General features: G+C 42.6%; 1 protein-coding gene across 5 annotated transcripts in view; it reads right to left on the reverse strand.

The window, feature by feature from the left end:
• LOC140467335 (membrane cofactor protein-like) overlaps window positions 1–23,899 on the reverse strand; it is a 59,595-nt gene that overhangs the window by 12,836 nt on the left and 22,860 nt on the right. For 2 of the 5 annotated variants that reach the window (XM_072563624.1, XM_072563626.1), the window contains exons 7-10: window positions 22,539–22,574; window positions 16,365–16,385; window positions 16,245–16,265; window positions 262–324 (exon numbers count right to left, since the gene is read on the reverse strand). In XM_072563624.1, the coding sequence (XP_072419725.1) occupies window positions 262–324; window positions 16,245–16,265; window positions 16,365–16,385; window positions 22,539–22,574 (141 nt within the window). The remainder of the gene's footprint in view (window positions 1–261; window positions 325–16,244; window positions 16,266–16,364; window positions 16,386–22,538; window positions 22,575–23,899) is intronic. The other 3 variants (XM_072563625.1, XM_072563627.1, XM_072563628.1) reach the window with 3 other exon arrangements.

Genomic DNA, 23,899 nt, shown 5'->3' on the forward strand with positions numbered 1-23,899 from the left:
TTAGCTGCAGAAAAGTATTCAATAAAGAGATGCAATTTTAAGACAAGCGTCTACAATAGTTTTTTTCTACTGTGATACTTCATTCACATTTCTCATGGAAGTGTCAGATTCCTTTAAAAGTAATCGCTAAAAACAATTTGCATTCTGCATGATGGCAGCGCAAATATGCACTAAAATATAGAAAATTGTTACAGCCATTTAGTAAGTTCTAGTTAGATATGAAACCAAGAATACTCAATTAAGTTCTGGAAACAGACTTACCTTCAACGGTAGGCTTGACCGTAACATCGGCCCAAGATTTAGTCGAAACAGTGGTCAAAACAGCTGGATGAGGGGAAAAATTAAAATGTGTTCAAAAAGGATATGTTAAAAGAAAACTGCTAAAAAAGGAACGAAGAAATTGAGGATTAAGACACATAAATAGCATTTATTTATTGTTTCAGAGTTTCATTATAGTCAGATGTACAATATGAAACAGATCCTTGGTCCAATTCAACAGGTTAACTAGATACTCCAGTCTAGCCCCATTTGTCAGCATTTAGCAGAAATCCCCCTAAACCCTCCTTCATATACCCATCCAGGTGCCTTTTGAATGTTGCAGTTGTACCAGCCTCCATCACTTCCTCTGGCAGCTCGTTCCATACACACACCACCCTCTGCATGGAAAAGCTGCCCCTCTGGTCCTTTTAAATCTTTCCCTGCTTACCTTAAACCTATGCCCTCGAATTTTAGGCTCCCATGCCTGGGGAAAAGACCATGGCCATTCACAGTATCCATGCCCCTCAATTTTATAAATCTCTGTAAAGTCACCCTTCAGCCTCTGATCCTCCAGGGAAAAACAGCCCCCACCTATTCAACTTCTCCCTAAAGCTCAAATCTCTTATCCTGGCAACATCCTTGTAAACCTTTTCTGAACCCTTTCAAATTTCACAACATTGTTTGTATTCAGAAACTACTCATGAGAATGTAACATGAGTGAGTGAGCAGGTCAGTTTCCTAACTTCTCCAGAAATCAACTTTGTTTATATTATGCCACAAGTACTTTGTCATGGATGGATTTTTTAAAAATTACTCTGAAGGAGCAGTGAATAGACTAAAGTCATCACGATGTACAAGAACCACCCAATGAATCAAAAAGTTAAACTGGATACTTGAGTTTTAAGATGTGAGAAAGCTCATGGACATTATAAAATCGTCTGTACTTGCTTTCAATATTGTATTAATAATACTCTTTAGTACAACACTGAGCAATGTTTAGAGAGGACTTACACAAAAATCATATACTTGCTTTTTCTTTCTCGCCTAATATGAACGATGAATTAACAACCAAGTTTCAGAATCATGAGGTCATGCCAAAGCTGGATAAAACTCTGGTGTGGCCACACTCGGAGCATTGTGCGCAGTTCTGGTCACTGCATTATAGGAAGAATGTAGAAGCTTTGGAAAAGGGTTCAGAGGATATTTACTAGGATGTTGCCTGGTATGGAGAGAAGGTCTTACAAGGGGAATGGAGGTTCATAGCTCCTTGAAAGTGGAGTTGCAGCAGATAGTTTGGTATGCTTTCCTTTATTGGTCAGAGTATTGAGTACAGGAGTTGGGAGGTCATGTTGCGGCTGTACAGGACATTGGTTAGGCCACTGTTGGAATGTTGAGTGCAATTCTGGTCTCCTTCCTATCAGATGTTGTGAAACTTGAAAGGGTTAAGAAAAGATTTGCAAGGATGTTGCCAGAGTTGGAGGATTGGAGCTATAGGAAGAGGTCGAATAACCCGGTGCTGTTTTCCCTGGAGCGGAGGCTGAGGGATGACCTTATAGCAGTTTACAAAATTATGAGGGGCATGGATAGGGTAAATAGACAGTCTTTTCCTTGGGTTGGGAGAGTCCAGAACTAGAGGACATAGGTTTAGGGTGAGAGGGTAAAGATATAAAAAAGACCTATGGGTCAACTTTTTCACACAGTGGTACGGGTATGGAATGAGGTGCCAGAGGAAGTGATGCAGGCTGGACTAATTGCAACATTTAAGAGGCATTTGGATGGGTACATGAGTAGGAAGGGTTTGGAAGGATATGGGCCGGGTGCTGGCAGGTGGGACTAGATTGGGATATCTGGTCGGCACGGACGGGTTGGACCGATGGGTCCGTTTCCATGCCATACATTTCTATGACTATGAAAGAAAGATTGAGGGACTGGAGGCTGTTTTCATTAGAGAGAAGGTTGAGAGGTGACTTAATTGAGACATGCAAGATAATCAGGAGGTTAGATCAAGTAGATAATCAGAGCCTTTTTCTTCAGATGGTGATGGATGGCACGAGAGGGCATAGCTTTAAAATGAGGGGGATAGATATAGGACAGATGTCAGAGGTAGTTTCTTTATTCAATATTAGGGGCGTGGAATGCACTGCTTGCAACAGTTGTAGACTCGCCAACTTTACAGGCATTTAAATGGTCACTGGACAGGCATATGGATGAGAATGGAATAGTATGGGTTTGATGGGCTCCAGATTGCACCACCCTGTGAAACCAACAGAGGGCTGAAGGACCAGAAAGTAAATCCTAGACAATTTTTTCCTCCTCCCTAACAGGTGTTTCAGCCAATTATAGAGTAACCACGGCTCTAATAAAGCAGGTAACTTCAGCCTCAACCTTCTGCTCTATATAACAAGCACAATAAACAGATATTACATTTAATCATCAGAAAGGTCTATAAGATTGTGCTAATGGGGCAATGCTTAATGAATTAGGGAACTATACAAATGAAGACAGCTTATGAATAGAAAACTAATTTTTCATAAATTTAGCTATTAAACAGTTTTCCTAACCAGTTTAGGTAACCAAAAAAAATTGTCAAAATAAAATACTCATGGAATAACTGCAGGAAAAGTTAGTCTTAGATTGCGAGAACATAACCTAAGATTTGTGCCTTAGGTGCTGGTCATCTTATATTGAGAGATGTACATATTTTGTCACAATTGCATAAAAATACAATATATCTAATGGCAGAATCTACCCTACTAATTAGGGAAAAAAACAATTCAAAGGACTCCAAATTAAACACATCACGGCAACAAATAGAATTGCTATAATGAAGTTAATTTTCTAGGACATTAAACAGGCAGATTTACTGGATAATTGGAATTAGGCATATTTATACATAAAAATTAGCTGATCAGGTTTTATTCCAATTTTCAAAACCTTCATGCCCATTGTAAAGAAAAAAGATTCTCATTTCATGGGCTGTGAATACTGGCTTACAAGAGGTTGAGTACAGAGAGTCTGTAACTCAATAGAGTTAAGAATGAGAGGCAACCTCATTCCATACCCCAAATTCTCATAGCAAATCTTCTCTGGATTGTTGTACCTAAGTGCACTTTAGGTGACAAACATAGGGTTTACACTTCATTTTTAACTGTACAGTTACAGGAATTCTGATTACTTGCTTACTTCAAAACAAGGGATGCATAATGCTGCACATATGATTCAATAATTCAACTTGTACACTGAACATTTCTTGCCCAGAAAAACATACTCAAATCCAAAATGAAGCAAGAAATCCAAGTGCTAGAAATCTGAAATAAAAGTTGCTGGAGAAACTCAGAGAAAGCAGATTTAAAGTTTTGGGGACAGTTTTTCAGAACTGCTCAGATGATGAGTTACTGGACCGGAAACTCTTATCTCCATAGATGCTGCCAGACTTGGAGTTTTTCTAGCAATTTGTTTTTGTAACAAAGAAACCCAATTCTGGGAACTGACGATTTGCTTAAACTAGTTTCACACAGCTTTAACTGATGATTCCCCCTGTAACTGACATAAGTATTGCCATCAATACAACAGCAGCCTTAGTAAGCTTTGAACAAGGGGATGATGCAGTTCATTCAAAGTAACTCATGCACTACAGCATTGCTATGTAGCAAAATTGATATTTGCATATCAAGAACATTTCCCTGACTGACCTTACCATTTTACACATTGGTCTCTGGAAATCAATACAGACCAGGTTTTCTTTTTAAAGAAATGCATTAACGACCATAATCTGTACATTTGTTTGGACTAAAAATGGAAAAAAGTACTATTCTAAAAACAAAGCACTGTGGAAACAATTATTGCACCTTTTTTAAAAAAAGTTATTTAAGTGTATATGTGGTGTTCACACTGCTACTTTGTTCAAATAATGGGAAATTATATTTCTAGACACAATAGTGTTTGGCTGGCAACAAGTAGCTGATTGGTCACAACTGCATAAATCATTTATAGAAGCTAAAAGTCATCAGCCTAATAGCAACCTGAGTGGTTCCTGGACAGCTGACCAGCTTGTGGATGTAAACAACAGAGACGGGGGGGGGGGGGGGTGGGGGTCGGTTTTTGGACTGCTGCAAGGTCAGGGAGTATATGTATGCACTTACACAGTAAAATTACAAAGCCACTTTATTTTCTTCTACCTGTTGCTTTTAATCAGTAACTAGTGTATCAAATCACTACTTTACAGGAGGTAAAAGGGGAATTGTCTGAAGGAGGTTAAAAGAACTGAAGGCCCTGGCACACAAAACGAACATCTCAAAAGAAGCTGAAGGTCTGATACTTAGAGCAGTTTCTCTCCGACCCCACTTTCAATCCATGAAACCAATGTGTTTGTATGTCTGTGTCTGGCATGTGGAGAGATTTTAAAAGGGGGTTAGATTCTTGACTGGTAGAGCTATGTATTCATGTAGTAAGATTCTAAACATAAATAAACAGCTATTATTTTGTAATGTGAATTACTGTTTATTCAATACAGAAACCGAGTCAATGTTTTTTTATGAACTCGATTCCAGACAGATAAATCAGGTTCTTTGTGATTTGATTAAATTGTTGAATTTTGTGGCAATCCTAGGAATAGTGCAGCTTGTGAATCAGCACTTTCCCAAATTATAAGCGCATTATTGAACTTTTATTAATAAATGAGTAATCAGTTGTGATATGCTAACTCATTTTAAAACAAAAACAAATCAAAAACTGAGAGGCCATGTTATTAAAAGATTTTTTTTAAATCATGTGGTGTGCATAAAGCAAAGGACATTGTAGATTGTGCCATGAAGTTATTGCTAAGGTCCTTGAGTGATCACCTGCTACTTTAAAAACAAGTTTTTTTTTGCTTAGAGTAGAGTAACACTTCGTAGTGTACTTGGAGATCACCTTCATCGTCAGACTTCAATTTCTAATACTCAACTAAATGAGTTGCAAAAAAAAAAAATTCTTTAGTTGATAATTGGCCTGAAACAGTTGAGCCCAATCAAGTATTTTATGCATAAAATACTGACCCCAACTTCCAAATCTGTCTGTCAGAATTATAGGCCATCTTGAAGATTAACTTTGAATCATCATAACTGTCATAACTGTTGTTCCAACAATTCAGAGACCCTGTCACTTGTCTTTTAAAACTAATAAGATACCACTTAAAAAGAGGGAACAGGTAAGTGTATTCAATTTCCAAATGGTGTTCAATAAGGTACCATTCAACTGGTTAACTCATAAGCTAAAGACTCATGAAGGAATTATAGATAATATTAACAACATTCAGATTGGTTAACAGAAAGCAGCAATACTAGGGATAAGTAGCCTGCATTTTCAATCTGACAGGCTGAAAATGGTGAAGGACCCTATACTACATGATTAGGGCTAGTGCTTCGCCACTCAGTCACACAAAGCTACTGGGCAATCACCATCTCCTGACATTTCAAAGGAATTATCGTCGCCGAATCCCACGCTAACATTCTGGAAGTGACCACTGGCCAAAATGGAGGGGGAGGGGTGGCACAGTGGTAACATCACTAATGTAGCAATCCAGACCCCAAAATTAATATTTTGGGGGTGTGGGTTCAAATTCCATCTCAGCAGATGGTGAAATTTGAATCCCTTAAAAAAATTTGAAATTTCAATTAAAGCTAAATGTACATTTAACCACTTAATTGTAACAAAAGCCCCATGTCGTGTATGAATTTCTTTCATGAAAGAAAATCTGTCATTACCTGGTCTGGCCTACATGCAATGTCCAACCCACAGCAAGGTGGGCAGCACAGTGGTTAGCACTGCTGCCTCAGCGCCAAAGACCCGGGTTCAATTCCCGTCTTAGGCGACTGTATGGAGTTTGCACATTCTCCCTGTGTCTGCGTGGGTTTCCTCCCACAATCCAAAAATGTGCAGGTTAGGTGAATTGGCCATGCTAAATTGCCCATAGTGTTAGGTGAAGGGGGTAAATGTAGGGGAATGGGTCTGGGTGGGTCACACTTCGGTGGGTCGGTCTGGACTTGTTGGGCTGAAGGGCCTGTTTCCACACTAAGTAATCTAATCAAGGTGGTTAGCTCTAAACTGCCCCAATTAGGAGTGGGCAATGAACACTAGCCTAATAAGTGACACCTCCATCGCATGAAAGAATGAGAGTGCGACTTGGCAAGATGGCAGCGATTCTGTAGAACTGTTGTGGACAGCTCTACCTAACAGCTAAGGCATACTAGTGTTTTTTGCCATCCCTGGCCAACTTGTGGTGGAATTAGTTTAAAACCCTACAGAACACATTTGTTAATGTTTGCGAGTGGGAGGATGCCAAAGGGAAAAGGATTGAGCAAACAGCAACAGGGAGGACAATCCCCTGCAGCACCAGGCATACCAGAGACCGCAGCAACAGCAGCCACTCCTGAACCCTCAGGGACCTGATAGACTCTCAGGAATTGGCTGTGGTGATGGAGACACTTGGCTTGAAGTTTGGGGCTGCGATTAAGGAGATCCGTGGGGAGGTTAGTGCCCGGGTCCAACCTATCGCATCCATGCTGTGGAAGCATGAACAGGAGATCCAGTGCCTCGGGGAATGGCTGGAGGAAGTGGAAGGTCGAACCAAGGCTTCGGAAGCTGCGATGGAGTTCTCATCCAGTCGGATCCATTTGCTGGAGTGAGGGGTGCGGGACTTGCAAGAATCGTGTCAACAACCTCGAAAAGAGAGGTCGGAGAGTAAATCTCTGAATTGTTGGGCTCCCCAAAAGTGAGGAAGAGGAGTAGCCAGTCAGCTTCTTTGGAAGCTGGCTGCCAAAGTTTTTGGGCCTTCAGAGTCCAGCAGGCTTCAGATTGAAAGGGCTTATCGGGTTACAGTGCATAGGTCAGGGCCAGTGCAGCGCCCCCACCCGGTTCTAGTGAACTTCCACTCGTATAAGGGCAAGCAAAAAGTGAGAGAAGCTTCTAGATTACTGGGAAATGATCCACAGACACTGCTGTACAAGGGGTCAAAAATCAGGTTTTCCAGGATTTCTCAGCAGCTTTAATTCGAAAGAGGAAGTCCTTCAATGAAGTTAAAGAGGCTGCGGAATCTGGGCATCCAGTATTCCATGAGATACCCTGCAGTGCTCAGATTCAGCCACAAGGACTCAGTTTATACATTTGATTCCGTGGATAAAGCTAAAAACTTTGTACACACTTTAAAACAGACTGGCCTGAAGAATACGGTTAATGTTTGTTCTCTTTTCCTTCTTTCCCCATGTTTTCCTTTTTTAAAATTCCTTTCTTTCTCCCTAATAATTTCTTTTTGGAGGGAAAAAAAAACTTTGAATAAGTTGGTTCCTTTTAATAAAAGCACTGGACTTTCCGATGGGAAATTTTGTAGATGTTCCTTGTCGTCTCCCCTTTTTGTTTGCTCTGTTCCTTTTTTAGTCACAAGTAGGGGTGACATGAAGGCAGTGATAGGTGGAATGCTCATCCGGACTGTCTTTTTTTCTGTTAAATTAAGGATCATCTCCCTGGTTTTTTTTTCTGGCCTAAGGCTAGGGCACAGTCTGGGTTTGAAGGAGCTGTGAAGGAGGGGATGGGTAGGACTAGTGCCCCCTATGGGCAGGGGGAAGAGAGTCTTCCATTCAAGGTTTTACAGTTTTTTTGTTTTTTTGGGGGAGTAAGAGTTTATAGTTATGAGAAAGTAGTTTTTGTATATATAGTTTTTTAACTATGAGTATGTATTTACTTGTGCTTGACAATTTGTAATCAGGGTTCTCCCTCCCAGGGATTCAAGGGTCTCTGAAAGTGTCTTATTAAATGGTGCACCTGGAACATTAAGGGAAGTCATTTGCTTGTTAAAAGGAAAAAAGTGCTTTCTAGCCTAGCGTTTTGTTGCAGGAAACCCATCTTGATGGGGAACACCTGAAATTACAAGAGGGGGGTTACGATCGGGTATTCTTTTCATCCTTTACTACTAAAAGTAGGGGAGTGGCAGTACTTATCCAGGAAATTCTTCCATTCACTTTATTAAAGCAGGTGAAAGATGAGGAGGGACGATTAGAGATACTTAAAGCCCTGATGCATGGGGAGGGATATGACATTTTAAATGTCTACAGTCCTCCAGCGCATCCACCCCACCCCCCCCCCCCCCCCGGTTTTGATTAGTGCTTTCTCTAAGCTGAGTTCTTTTGGAACACAGCACATTATTATGGCGGGGGTTAGATTTTAATTGTCTTTTGGATCAGATAGTGGACAGGATGTCTTGTGGGTCCCCAACTATTTCTTCATAGGCTAAGCAGTGGTTGACTGATGAGGAGGAGTTGGGGCTGATGGATATCTGGAGACATCGTCACCCTTTTTTCAAAGCAACATAAAATGTCACACAAGGATTGATATCTTTCTGGCTCTCTCGGCCCTTCTGGATTAGATTATGGGTTGTAAAATTGGGAATATAGCCATCTCTGATCACACGCGGTATATTTGGAGGTTAAGGCCAAGAGCGAAGGGCTAGGTTTGCAGCACTGGCGTTTGGACCTTTTCCTCCTTAAGGATTCCAAATTTGTGAAATATTTTTTGAAGGAGTTTCAGGAATTCTTGACTATCAACTCAGGTGCGGCTAGTAGTCAGTGTGCACTATGGAAGACTGACAAGGCCTTTGTTAGGGGATTAGCTATTTCCTATTCGTCTAGCTGGAAACGACAAAAGGAGGAACAGCAACATCTACTTGAGATGCGGTTGAAAGCTGCCAAAGCAACAAATTTTGCATGGCCTTCAGTGACTAAGCTACAGCGGATCAGCCCTCCAGGCTGCCTTGAATTCAATACTGACAAAACACAAACTTGATTTTGCTGGACAAAGGCTGTTTGAATATGGGGATAGGCCAGGGAAGTATTTGGCATACCTGACTAGGAAAAAGCGTGCTCCCCAATCCATACTGCAATCAGAGTCAGCACCGTGGTCCTTACATGATGCTAAAAAGATTGAGGCTTTTCGGAGCTTTTATTCTAAATTGTATTGTCTGAAGGTTGAGAGGACAAGAGGGCTAAAAATGGAGGCTTTTTAAGAAGCTGAACCTCCCAGGGGCAACCTTGGAACAGGCCTCTCTCCTTAATGCTCCCTTGACAGTTCAGGAAATACAGGAGGCAGCTAGGCAACTTCAGAGTGGGAAAGGACCTGGCCCAGATGATCTCCCGGGTGAGTTTTAAGAGTTTATAGGGATTCTGTCAGGGCAGATGTTGGAGATGTATAATTACTCCTATATTCATGAATGTCTGTTCAGTAAGAGCAGAGATGATGTTAAGGGGCGGGGGGGGGGGGGTATGGCATTGTTGATCATGGACAATATGACAGTTGTAGAAAGGATGTTTGGGGACCCATTAACTGAGGTAGTATGGGCTGAGGTTAGAAACAGGAAAGGAGAAGTCACCATGCTGGGAGTTTTCTATAGGCCTCCGAATAGTCCCAGAGATGTACAGGAAAGGATAGCAAAGATGGTTCTCGATAGGAGTGAGAGGGGCAGGATAGTTATCATGGGGGACTTCAACTATCCAAATATCGACTGGGATCACTACAGTATGAGCACTATAGATGGGTCAGTTTTTGTCCAGCGTGCGCAGGAGGGCTTCCTGACAGTATGTAGACAGGCCTACAAGAGACAAAGCCTCTTTACATTTAGTACTGGGTAACGAGCCTGGCCAGGTGTTAGATTTGGAAGTAGGCGAGCACTTTGGACACAGCGATCACAATTCTGTCAGGTTTACTTTAGTGATGGAAAGGGATAGGTGTACTCCACCGAGCAAGAGTTACAGCTGGGTTTGGGGGCGGGAGAGATTTACGATGCAATTAGGAAAGATTTAGGAAGCATAGAATGGGGAAGGTAATTACAGGGGATGAGCACTTTAAAAATGTGGAGCTTATTCAAGGAAAAGCTCCTGTGTGTGTCCTAGAAATGTATGTACCTGTCAGGCAGGGAGGAAGATATAGAACGCATGAGTCGTGGTTTACTAAGGAAGTGGAATCCCTGGTCAAGGAAAAACGCTTATGTTAGGACAAAATGTGAAAACTCAGGGCACTTGAGGGCTACAAGTAAGTCAGGAAAGACCTAAATAGAGAACTCAGAAGAGCCAGGAGGAGACACGGGAAGTTGTTGGCAGGTAGGATCAGGGTTAACCCTAAGGCTTTCCATAAGTACGTCAGGAATAAAAGAATGATGAGAATTAAATTAGGGCCAATCAAGGATAATAGTGGGAAGTTGTGTGGGGAGTCGGAGGAAATAGGGGAAGCACTAAATAGATATTTTTCAGTGTTCACTATAGAAAATGAAAATGCTGACGAGGAAGATAGAGATACTTGCATCTAGACTAGAAGAGATTGAGGTTCACAAGGAAGAGGTACAAGAAATACTGCAGAGTGTGAAAATAGACAAGTCCCCTGGGCCAGATGGGATCTATCCTAGGATCCTTTGGGAAGCAAGGGAAGAGATTGCCGAGCCTTCGGCATTGATCTTCAAATCAAGATTGTCTACAGGAATAGTGCCTGAGGACTGGAGGATAGCAAGTGTGGTTCCCTTGTTCAAAAAAAGGGTAGTAGATACAACCCTGGTAATTACAAACCAGTGAGTCTCACTTCAGTTGTTGGAAAAGGTTAAGAGATAGGATTATAACCATCTAGAAAAGAATAATCTGATCAGGGACAGTCAGCACGGTTTTGTGAAGGGTAGATCGTGCCTAACGAATCTTATTGACTTTTTTGACAAAGTGACCAAACAGGTGGATGAGAGTAAACCAGTTGATGTGGTGCATGTGGATTTCAGCAAGGCATTCGATAAAGTTCCCCCACAGTACGTTATTATACAAAATGCGGAGGATTGGGATTGTGGGAGACATAGCAGTTTAGATCAGTAATTGGCTTGCTGAAAGAAAAGAAGGTTGTAGTTGATGGAACATGTTCATCTTGGTGTCCAGTTACCAGCGGCGTACTGCAAGGGTCAGTGTTGGGTCCACTGCTGTTCATCATTTTTATAAATGACCTGGATGACAGCTTAGAAGGGTGGGTTAGTAAATTTGCAGATGACAAAGGTCGGTGGAGTTGTGGATAGTGACGAAGGATGAAGTAGGTTGCAGAGAGACAGACAGGATGCAGAGCTGGGCTGAGGGATGGCAAATGTAGTTTAATGTGGACAAGTGAGAGGTGATACACTTTGGATGGAGTAATCGAATGCAAAGTACTGGGCTAATGGTAAGATTCTTGGGAGTGCAGTGAGCAGAGAGATCTCGGTGTCCATGTACACAGATTCCTGAAAAGTAGCCACCCAGATAAGACAGGGTTGTTAAGGCAGCATACAGTGTTTTGGCCTTTATTAATAGAGGGATTGAGTTCCAGAACCAGGAGGTTATGCTGCAGCTATACAAAGCCTCTGGTACGGCCACACTTGGAGTATTATGTACAGTTCTGGTCACCGCATTATAAGAAGGATGTGGAAGCTTTGAAAAGGGTGCAGAGGAGACTTACTAGGATGTTGCCTGGTATGGAAGGAATGTCTTACGAGGAAAGGCTGAGGGCCTTGAGGCTGTTCTCATTAGAAAGAAGGTTGAGAGGTGACTTAATAGAGACATACAAGATAATCAAAGGGTTAGATAGGGTGGACAGGGAGAGCTTTTTCCAAGTATGGGAACAGCAAACACGAGGGGACACAACTTTAAAGTGAGGGAGATAGTAAAGAAACTACCTCTGACATCTGTCTTATACCTCAGTAGTAAAGGTATGGAATGCTTTGCCTGCAACGATAGTAGATTTGCCAAGTTTAAGTGCATTTAAGTCATCATTGGACAGGCATTTGGATGTAAATGGAATAACATAAGTGGGATGGGCTTTGGATTAGTTGACAGGGCGGCGCAACATCGAGGGCCAAAGGGCCTGTACTGTGCTGTAATGTTCTATATCTACCACCATTTTTGACAGAAATTAGCATTTCCTGGATTAAGGGGAAGGTTCCTGAGGATTGTGCCCATCTCTATTAAATTCAGATTTCAAGATTCTGTCCAACATCCTGGCACCGAGATTGGAAAAGGTGTTGACTGATCTTGTTTAAGAGGACCAGACAGGCTTTGTAAGAGGCCAGAGATCCTTTAATATTAGACGGTTGCTGTTTATGGTCCAAGTTTGTCAGCAACGAACAATTCAGGGGTTGTTGATTTCCTTCGATACAGAGAAAGCATTTGACTAGGTGGAATGGCCATATCTTTATGTCTTAGAACAGTTCAGGTTGGGTGGTGTCTTTGCTAGGTGGGTGGAGGTTTTATATCGCCACCCTCTGGCAGCAATCACCAACGGGGTGAGCTCTGGGAATTTTAGGATTGTTAGGGGTAGTCGGCAAAGCTGCCCCCTCTCACCATTGTTGTTTACATCGATGATAGAGCCACTGGCAGAGGCCATTCGTCAGAACATTCACATAATTGCTCCGAAGGTGGGATAGAGGGTACCCAAGATTACACTGCATGCGGATGATGTCCTGTTTTTAAAAGTCGAACCAGATGACCTCCATACCCCATTTGGGGCTATTTCAGGATACAAGATTAACATTGCAAAATTGGAGTCTGCGCCTTTGGAGAACCTCAAGGATGTGCCAGAAGTTGAAGGTGACCCCAAGTTCCTTTTTAAGCAGTCACGGGCAAAGTTCTGATACCTAGGCATTTTTATTACCCCCAAATTTGATCTGTTATTTTGGACTAACTTCGCTCACTTGTTCGACAATATTAGGAGAGATCTCCAGAGATCTTGCAATTTCATGGCTGGGCCGAATCTCTCACATTAAGATGAATGATCTTCATTTGCTCCCTATAAATGTTTCCCAGGTCAATGCTGCAGAAGCTTATGGGATGGTTTGGTTCCTTTGTCTGGCATTGTGGACAGCCCCTCAAACTTACTAAATTGCAGTTGTCTCGAGGAGGAGGGGGGGGGGGGGGGGGGGGGGTGGTGGAGGAATGGATTTCCCAGACATCAGGAGGTACCAATTGAGTTCCCTGCTGTCCTTTGCGATTGGGCAAGTAACGATCCAAACTTAATATGGCTGGATATTAAGGCCTGCCAGGTAAACTACCCTCTTATTAGCCTGTTGTTCATGGATAAGAGGAGGACAGTCATGGACCACTGTCAGAATCCCATTGTCATTAGTACAGTCAAAGCATGGAGGGCGATGCAGAGTGAGGGTTGCTTATACAAGACTTCGCCACTTACGCCTATAGTTGGCATGCCAGGGTTCCAACCAGGGTTGATGAACCCAGGGATCAAACAATGGGCAGCGAGAGAAGTTTCTAGTTGGAGAGACTAGTTTGAGGGGGAGGTTGAGGTTATGTCGCAAATATGGGTTTCCCAGCAGAGATCTTTTCCGTTTTTTTCTGGTTAGGGATTTCATCCAGAAGACTACGCTTCTTGCCAAGCCCGGTAAGTCCGGTACAGAGAGTTTGTTGCTATGTTCCACAAGCACCTCCATCGCCTGCTGGATGGCAGGATATTAACTAGTTATGAGGGGTCTGGGAGCAAGAGCTAGGAGGGGAGATCTCTTCTGAAAGATGAAAGAATATATGGGAGAATGCTAGAAAGATCTCAATCTGTAATAGAACATGCGCTACACAATTAAAAGTTCTGCACAGGGCACATCTGGCACCAGACCGTCTGGCGAAGTTTAAAAATGGGGGCATCTTCAGTGTGCCCCAAATGTAAAATAATTGTAGGTACTGACCCATTGAACCTGTGGCGTGTCCAGAAGCAGTGTTTATTAGAGTGCCGTGGCAGGAGAGATAGGGAGGGTATTGAGGACTGAAGTTAAAGTAAACCAGACATCTCTCCTCTTAGACCTACCAAATTTACTATCTTTAGACGGGCATGGGAAGAAACTAATACTTTTGCATACTGTGCATGGAAGAATATTCTGATAAACTGGGTGTCTGAGAATCAGCCAGGCTTGCTGGGATGGCAGAAATTATGGAGCACATTCCCTTGGACATTTTCACAAACATGGTGCACCATACAGACCATTTTTATAAGACATGGCAGCCCTACTCAAGTTATTTGGATATAGATTTGTCAGTTATCTTAACTAGGGCATTTGTTTAACCAGGATGGTTAGGTTTGTCAAGCCCTGGAGGGGGGCTCCTGAGTCAGTACAGGTATATATATATATATATATATATATATATATAACTGCTTTGTTTGGGAGCTTTGCACTGAGCATAGCTGTTCTGTATTTAGTGGGTTTTTTGATCTATTCATTATTTATTGATGCTGCTTTGCACAGTGTTAGGGATTGTTTTGTATTATAGGATAGATTAGTTAGAGGACAGTAGTTCTATTGTAATTTGTTTATTTTCTTATTATATTGATATTGGTTATTGATTGCATTTTTCAATAATTTTATGTTTGTAAAGTTAAAACTATTTGCTAATACATTCCTTTATTTGTAAATACATACAAGAAACTGAACAGGATTATCCACTACTGTAGCTGCAAAAGTGAGTCAAAACTGCAAGTCCTGCAGAGTCACTCACTTCCTTATTCACAAAATCATATCCATCTACAAGCCAGGAGTTTGATTCTACTTAACTGAACAATATAGTTCTAAAAAGGAACTCTACACAATACAGGGCAAAGCAGCCTAATTGATCTGTCAACTTAGACATTCCAATTTCCACTACTGGACAATATGTACCACATACAGTATGCACATCACATGACATGACATGCAACAGCACCTTACAAGCACGCACACAATCCCACCACGTAGTAGGACAAGGGAGCAGATGCAGGACAACATCACCACCTGCAGGTTACCTTCCAGACTGCACCATCCTGACTATCTTGACAGTGAAGAAGCTGCAGATTAAACTGCAACAGTTCAAGTAAGTTGCTTGCCATCACCGCTAGTTAACATTGACCAACAAATGCTCAGCTTGCCACTAAGGCTTGCATCACTTAAAAGAATGAATTAATTCAATGACCTCAAAAGAAAAAGGCCCAAAGTAACGTATCCAACTGTGCAGGCGTAATAAGTAGTTAGATAAAAATGTAGAATTTTGTGAACGGACTGCAAAACAGTTATAAACCAGTAATGAGCAAGCTAAGCAGCAGGTAGAGTACATGGGGGGGTAAATGCGGTGTTGATCACTTACAAATATAAGCAAATTTACTTTTTAAGAGACATGAAACTTGTAACAGAGTACCCATGCCCTCTTCAAAACAAAGATTTAGAAGGAACACATCGTTATTAAGTATTACTAACAAGCTATTAGGAAGACAAATAGTATGTTGGCTGTTATTACAAAACAGATTTTAAATTGCGAGAACATCTTGCTAGAATTGTCGAGGGCTTGGGTGAGACCCCACCAGAAATTGAGATACCTACAGCAATCAATATTTTTTAAACAAAGCATATATAGTCAAGGATAACTGCTCAAAAATGAGAACAATGTCACCCAGGCAAAGAAAGGTGCTAGTGATAGAAATGGGTTGAAGCTGCTTTCCAAGGGAGTGGAGCAGACTGTTCTGGTAAGGGTTGGAATGCAGAGAAGTTAGTTGCTCGTGGTGAAAACAGATGTTTAAGGCCAACTAATTGAAACTGTTGAAAGTGATGGAGGGCATGTAAGCATGACAAAGGGAGAATCATAATAGGAAGAATTCAGACAGTGGGACAGTAACAACAGACTGAAATAAAAGGTGTCTTTCAGCAGTCTTATTCATAATTCCTAGAGAGGAGACAGAAGCTGGCTGTTTATTGTTGGAGCAAGAAGGACAGAAACTGTGGAAACTTAGAATCAAACTCTTCATTGTTGGGTGGTCTAAAATACAAGACAAGTCAAAATAATAGATTAGGAAGATGGCATAAAGCTACATGGGAACAGGGAAAGCGTACAGGACTAGGACAATTGCTCATATGGAAAACAGAAGTTAGTTTGGTTGGACTAAACTGCCGTATCTAAAGCAAGGTTGTAGGTGTCATCAAGTTAATACAATGCACTCACCAGCTGTTGCAGTAGTAGGTACTGTAGAGGGAATGAGGAGGAGGAAAAAAAAATGATGTCAGCTGGGCAATGTTGTCATAAAATAGCATTTAAATACAGAATTCTGTTTAATACACTTACTTGAGGTAGAAGCTGAAGTTCCTACACAAATGGATTAAAAAAATGAAGAAGTAGTACTGCCATAAAACTAAGTGCGCGTAAAGGATGCCATGTGGATTATGCCACTCAGTTGATTAACTGAGTCCGTACTCAAGTTAGCACCTTATTTTAAAAGATATGTTCTTAGGTAATCTCCATTAATGGATTCACAGATTCCAGTATCCACATCTAATTTGATGCAAGAATAGGCCTTTTTTGATGGTAGGTCTGAAACAATTCCTACTAAATCGGATGAAGCACTTTGTAAACATAAACACACTTGTATTTCCAGTTGATGACCTTTCAGAAATGGCAAAAAGTTAGCAGTGTTTAATCAAGCTGGGTGAGGAATAAAAAAAACAGAAGAGTGCGCTTGGGTTAAAGATGGTAGATATTAGCAGTACAGCTGAGGGAGGCTGCATTGGGATGAGTAGAAAAACAAATGTCACAAGCAGCAAATGGTAAAATGATGAACAGCTGCCATATGCAAGCAAACATTGGAAAAGCTAGTCTGAAACCAAATCTTGCAGAGCAGAGGAGATTGCAGGCTGAAGTCAGTGAAATTATAAAAGCATTTTAAATGAAAAAAAAGTGTACTTGGGAGCTTGCAAAGTACTTCACTCAACACTAGAGGAACATGAAGACAAGTCAGCATGAGAACAAGGTAGAAACTTAAATAGTCACCAGATTTGAAATGTTAACTCTTTCTCTCCACAGATGTGCCAGACCTGCTGAACTGCATCAGCAATTTCTGCTTTTGTTTCAGATTTCCAGCATTTCTTTATTTTACCAGAGAAAATTAAACAAGAGGCAGAGGATTGGGTTGTGCCTGTCAATTACATGAAGGTCCTCCACAAAAAGTGGTCCCTTTACCTGCTTTTGGTTCCCCACTACGCAAACAGGATTCTGAGCTGTGAATGGCAAGATGTAAATCAGCTGCAGCATGACCTGCAGTGTCTGAAGCCGTAAAATGGTAAGGAGAGACTAGGTACAAGACCACAGAAAGGTGAAAAAGATTCAGACAATGATTGAGGAGCAGACCAGTGTGCCAGAAAATTAAGCCCATTTAGAATTCTCAAAGAGGAAGGCGATTGGGGAGCAATGCTTTTAATGGTGGCATCTTGTTGGTGGTTAGTACATGGCAGAGTGTAATCTGTTGAATATGGGGGCTACAAAAAGAGAGAGGACAGTGGAACAATTTGGGGAATCTCTGCCTGAGGCAAAAGGAACACAACAAAACATTAGTAAAAGATGGAGATAGAGACTTAACAGAAGACATTGGAAGTTGGAAGTTGGAAACTGGAAGTGACAAAAGCATTTCAAAAGTCAAGAATGAAGTTTAGATACTGGGAACGATAATGGTGTTGCCATCAGCCAACAGTTCACTGGGGCAGTTTCAGCCAAAGCCACGTGTCAGCTGCAGCAGGGATGTCCACATTTCAAGTAGAAATCAAAACGTTCAAATGCTGATTCGATCTGATCCTGTGGGTATGCTTGCTGAGCAGGGAAGTTGATTTGTCTTTAATTCACATGTTCAGTGCTTTGCAGCCTCCTGTGAAGTGCTGCAGTACTGTATCTTCTAGAATTCATTTGGTTCCATTCTTGCTGCTTCTGGTTGTTCGCCGTAGTGGCTGGTATATTGGGCCCAGGTCTGTTTGTTGATGAGAGTCTGGAAGAGTGCAATTCCTCTAGAAATTCTGACTGTCCTGTGTTTAGCTTGTCCCCTGATTGTTGTGTTGTTCCAGGTGAATTAGTGATCCTTGTCATTTGTGTATAGCTACTAGGGACAGCTGATTGTGGCGTTCTGTGGCTAGTTAGTGCACGTGGGTTGCTCTTTGTCAACTGTTTGATCTATATAGTGTTTCTTGCAGTCTTTGCATGGAATTTTGTAAATTATGTTTGTCTTGCACATGATGGGTATAGATTTTTTTGGTCTAGTGAGTTGTTGTCTGAGCGTGGCTGTTGGTTTATGGGATGTCAGGGATCAGAGTAGTCAGAAGTCTGGCTGTCAGTTCCAGGATTTGTTTTAAAACAAGGTAGAGTGGTTTGTGTGTTGGGTCATGGCATGTCCTCATTGTGTTGTCTGTTTAGACATCTACAGATGAAGTTGTGGAGATATCCACTCTTGATGACGACTCTGTACAGGTGTCGTCATCCTCCTCCTTTTTGTAGAACAGAGTGCTGCAGTTGTGTTGTAGCCCTTTTTAAAAAAGAAAGGGTCCTAATGCAGCACCTAAGAGCCATTGCACTCATCTACAGACTCCACAAACACAGACCCGATATACAGGCCACTACAATCAGAAACAGAACCAAAAACAGAGGAACCTCGGTTATCCGAATAACAGTTATCTGAAAATTGGATTATCCAAAAAAGGAGATAGAGGTCCCAACAAACATTACACCAAAGATGTGTATCCAACACTGATCATGTATTTTGTTTATAATGATTAAAAGTGCTGCCGAGAAGAGTCCTGGACTGATGGGAGTGCAGGCACCGTCTCTAAATGACAGACCTCCCACCCTATGTCTCTTCCCACACTTTCCCTGGAGTTCTACATAGGTGTGTAACCTTAAACCGCTCCCCCCCACCCCCAGATAACCTCCCCAACATTGTCCGGCACAGAGGCAAGGTGGAACCTGTCAAAAAAAGTAGTAAAATCTGGAGAGTCACCCCCAAAAGGAGGAAGCAGCAAAATTGTTGGTGTCCAGTCTGGGGTGGGAGGCAGTGTTTTGGGGGTGGGGGGGGGGGGGGGGGGGGGGAAGAAAGAGGGGGGGAGAGAAAAGGTGGGGGTGTTGGATGGGGGCTCACGTGTGCTGTGATGCTGCCTTATCTCCTGAACAGGAAGCAGATGTTCACAGAAAGCTCGAGCCCCAGAGGAAAGGCATTTAATCAATTAACCGAATAACCAATTATCCAAACGATAACGAGGGCCCCTCTCATTCGGATAATAGAGGATCCTCTGTAAAATTCCAGAAGACAGTACTGCAACGCTTCACAGGAGGCTCTAAAGCAGTTAAAAAAAAAGTGTCACCTACACCAGTGACAACATCTGCAAAATCAACTTCCTAGCTTGGCAAACATACCCACAACCAATGCAACTGGCACCCGAGCTACAAATCTTTACACAAACCTTGTCCATCTGATCCTGTCTAGACTGGATTGGGGCTTGCGAGCCTTTTCATAAATCAACTATTTACTCAAAACAGATCTAGGGTATGAACAGTTAGTTATTTTTAAGTAAGAAAAATGATTAGGAAGAGTGGAAGAGGGACTCCACACAATTAAAATAAATGCTGATAGCTTGCTCAGTAACTGGTGGTACTTGGGGAAGCAATTTGGTAACTCCATTCTGCTGGGCTATAGCAGCTCAGCACTGGAGCATGTCGACTCAGTGGAGTTGAAAGAAACCGGTCTGCTAGAAAGCAGATGGTTCAGCAAGAATAAGTCGATAAGTAACAGTGCCTCAAAAGATGAGCTAGCTATTTGGCAAAAAGCTGAAACTGCGCCAGATTTTCAATGCTAACAGGCAGTCTTAAGAATCCTGTGGGTTCACTTGGAGGAAAGGATTAAACCACCAGGACACGAGTAGTCAGTCATAGAAACGTACAGCATGGAAGCAGACCCTTCGGTCCAACTCATCCACGCTGACCAGAAATCCCAACCCAATCTAGTCTCACCTGCCAGCACCCGGCCCATGTCCCTCCAAACCCTTCCTATTCATATACCCATCCAAATGCCTCTTAAATGTTGCAATTGTACCAGCCTCCACCACTTCCTCTGGCAGCTCATTCCATACACGCACCACTCTCTGCGTGAAAAAGTTGCCCCTTAAGTCTCTTTTATATCTTTCCCCTCTCACCCTAAACCTCTAGTTCTAGACTCCCCCACCCCAGAGAAAAGACTATTTATCCTATCCATGCCCCTCAATTTTATAAACCCTCAGCCACCAGTGCTCCAGGGAAAACAGCCCTAGTCTATTCAACCTCTCCCTAGATCTAAAATCCGCCAACCCTAGCAATATCGTAAATCTTTTCTGAACCCTTTCGAGTTTCACAGCATCTTTTTAAGGAAGGAAAGCCAGAACTGCATGCAATATTCCAACAGTGTCCTAACCCATTGAGGTAGAGTTGGAATGATTGAGGAAGTTCAGAGGAGAGATTTTCAAAAATGGATATTTGGAGGTGGTAAAGTTTAAATGAGATTTAATCACCCACAGAATTAATGTCTGGGTGGGTCGTGAGAAATTCAGTTGATTTATAAAGTTGACGTAAAGTTAATTTAGTTGTTAACATAGAACAGTACAGCACAGGCACTGTGCTCGACACTGTCCTATCCCCCCAGTCCAGGAACTCCCCACATACGTTCGAGACACCACCCACGCCCTCCACCTCCAAGACTTCCGTTTCCCCAGCCCCCAATGCCTCATCTTCACCAGGGATATCCAATCCCTCTACACCTCCATCCGCCATGACCAGGGCCTCCAAGCCCTCCGTTTTTTCCTCTCCAGACGTCCCCAACAGTACCTTTCCACCGACACGCTCATTCATTTGGCCGAACTGGTCCTCACCCTTAATTTCCCTTTTGAATCCTCCCACTTCCTCCAGACCAAAGGGGTAGCCATGGACACATGTATGGGCCCCAGCTATGCCTGTCTCTTTGTTGGCTACGTAGAGCAGTTGATCTTCCGTAATTACACCGGCACCACTCCCCACCTCTTCCTCCGCTACATTGATGACTGCGTTGGCGCCACCTCGTGCTTCCGCGAGGTGGTTCAGCAATTCATCAACTTCACCAACACATTCCACCCTGACCTTAAATTTACCTGGACCATCTCTGACACCTCCCTCCCCTTCCTGTACCTCTCCATCAATGACGACCGACTTGACACTGACATTTTTTTGTACAAACCCACCGACTCCCACAGCTACCTGGATTACACCTCTTCCCACCCTGTCTCTTGCAAAAATGCCATCCCGTATTTCCAATTCTTCTGACTCCATCGTATCTGCTCCCAGGTGGACCAGTTCCACCACAGAACACACCAGATGGCCTCCTTTTTTAGAGACCGCAGTTTCCCTTCCCACATAGTTAAAAGATGCCCTCCAAAGCATCTCATCCACATCCCGCACCTCCGCCCTCAGACCCCACCCCTCCAACCGTAACAAGGACAGAAACACCCCTGGTGCTCACCTTCCACCCTACAAACCTTCACATAAACCAAATCATCCGCCGACATTTCTGCCACCTCCAAACAGACCCCACCACCAGGGATATATTTCCCTCCCCACCCCTTTCTGCCTTCCGCAAAGACTGTTCCCTCCATGACTACCTGGTCAGGTCCACCCCCCCTCTACAACCCACCCTCCAATCCTGGCACTTTCCCCTGCCACCGCAGGAACTGTAAAATCTGCGCCCACACCTCCTCCCGTACCTCTATCCAAGGCCCTAAAAGAGCCTTCCACATCCAAAGTTTTACCTGCACATCCACTAATATCATTTAATGTATCTGTTGCTCCCAATGCAGTCTCCTCTACACTGGGGAGACTGGGCGCCTCCTAGCAGAGCGCTTTAGGAAACATCTCCGGGACACCCGCACCAACCACACTGCCCTGTGGCCCAACATTTCAACTCCCCCTCCCACTCTGCCGAGGACAGAGGTCCTGGGCCTCCTTCACTGCCGCTCCCTCACCAGATGCCTGGATGAAGAACGCCTCATCTTCTGCCTTGGAACACTTCAGCCCCAGGGCATCAATGTGGACTTCACCAGTTTCCTCATTTCCCCTTCCCCCACCTCACCCTAGTTCTAAACTTCTAGCTCAGCACTGTCCCCATGACTTGTCCTACCTGCCTATCTCCTTTTTCACCTATCCACTCCATCCTCTCCTCCCTGACCTATCACCTTCATCCCCTCCCCCACTCACCCATTGTACTCTATGCTACTTTCTCCCCACCCCCACCCTCCTCTAGCTTATCTCTCCACGCTTCAGGCTCACTGCCTTTATTCCTGATGATGGGCTTTTGCCCGAAACGTCGATTTCGAAGCTCCTTGGATGCTGCCTGAACTGCTGTGCTCTTCCAGCACCACTAATCCAGAATCTGGTTTCCAGCACTGCAGTCATTGTTTTTACTTCTTACTATATTAAACATGCACTCACCAATTGTTGTAGTGGGCATAGGTGTAGATGTTGGTGCTGTATAGATAAAGGAAATTGAAAAGTAGTCACATGGATAGCATTACCATGACTGCTTCTAAATAACTTTTTCATTTCACGCAGTAAACTGCAGTTGTAGTTGTTCCAGTTTCTATACATTGTCCAAACAAAATGACGACAAGTGTTACCATTTTAAAAAAAAGCCATTCCCTCGAAAGAATGTTAAAAAAGGACACATTCTAGAATATTCCATGAAGCTTATATTAAAAAATACTCATTGGTACACAGTCTCTGTAAAGTAGATTTTTTTGCTGAGTAGTTCAGCATCACACTCAGAACGTACTAGAAATGCCACGTAAATCACCAATTGCAGACAGACAGGTGCTAACTTCCCCATCTAATGCATGCACCAATTATGAGTAGTGAAAAAAGGTCTGAAAATTAATACATGTGGAGCTCTGAAAATCTAAGGCATCGTATATTAAACCACTTGTGATCTATTTTAAACAATTTCTTCTTGGCCCTTTCAGATAGTTGACATTTCTTTTACATTCTATTGCTATCAAAACTGAACTAATACACTTGCAAACAAAATAAATTACTAACGTGACCTAACCAGTTCAAAAAATCCAATTTAGTGCAGTTATTGCACACAACATAGGATGAAGTTCATAAATCACAACAGAATGTGACCTGCCTGGATTGTATACAAGGAAAAAAAGAAACTGCAAATGATTAAGGCAATGCTTTGCAAGTTGTTTTTCACGGTGACCTCAATTTAACTCAAAGGTGGAGATAAAGCAAAGGCTGGTCCTGCAAGTAGTAATAGCCAAATCCCAGAAATTAATCCATTAAAAGAATGAAAATTAACTTGCAGATGCCAAAAACAATGAAGCGCCATAACGTATAATTATTGTAGCTCACGGTTAACTGTATGCTGCTCTGTAAAATAAGAGCGCAGGAATATACTTTTCAAAGTAATTTGTAGATTGTTATTTTATGCACTCATGCAGGTTATTTTCAGCCAAACCCTCCATATTCTCCAGAGAAAGAACTGAAGCTCCACCAAGACACAGCCTTTTTCAGAAATAGTCTGTCCTACACATTCATTCCCTCCTTCTCCAACATCTTCGCCCTCATGCCCACTTCGTCCTTCCTCTCCACCCACCTCACTGCACTTGCCGAGTCCAGGCTCACATCCTCTTTCATTCTCCAACCTCCAGCAAACCCAGGTCCTGAATTCATATATATCCCCACTCCCCTCCCTGCAGTTGCTGCTGGTGGAATTATACATCTAGAAAAAAAAAGTCCTGAACTGTCACTCAAAGTACAGGCACCCTAATAGAAAATTTCTGGAGAATTAA

This window comes from Chiloscyllium punctatum, chromosome 45 (genome assembly GCF_047496795.1).
Source record: "Chiloscyllium punctatum isolate Juve2018m chromosome 45, sChiPun1.3, whole genome shotgun sequence".
In the NCBI taxonomy this organism is placed as follows: domain Eukaryota; kingdom Metazoa; phylum Chordata; class Chondrichthyes; order Orectolobiformes; family Hemiscylliidae; genus Chiloscyllium; species Chiloscyllium punctatum.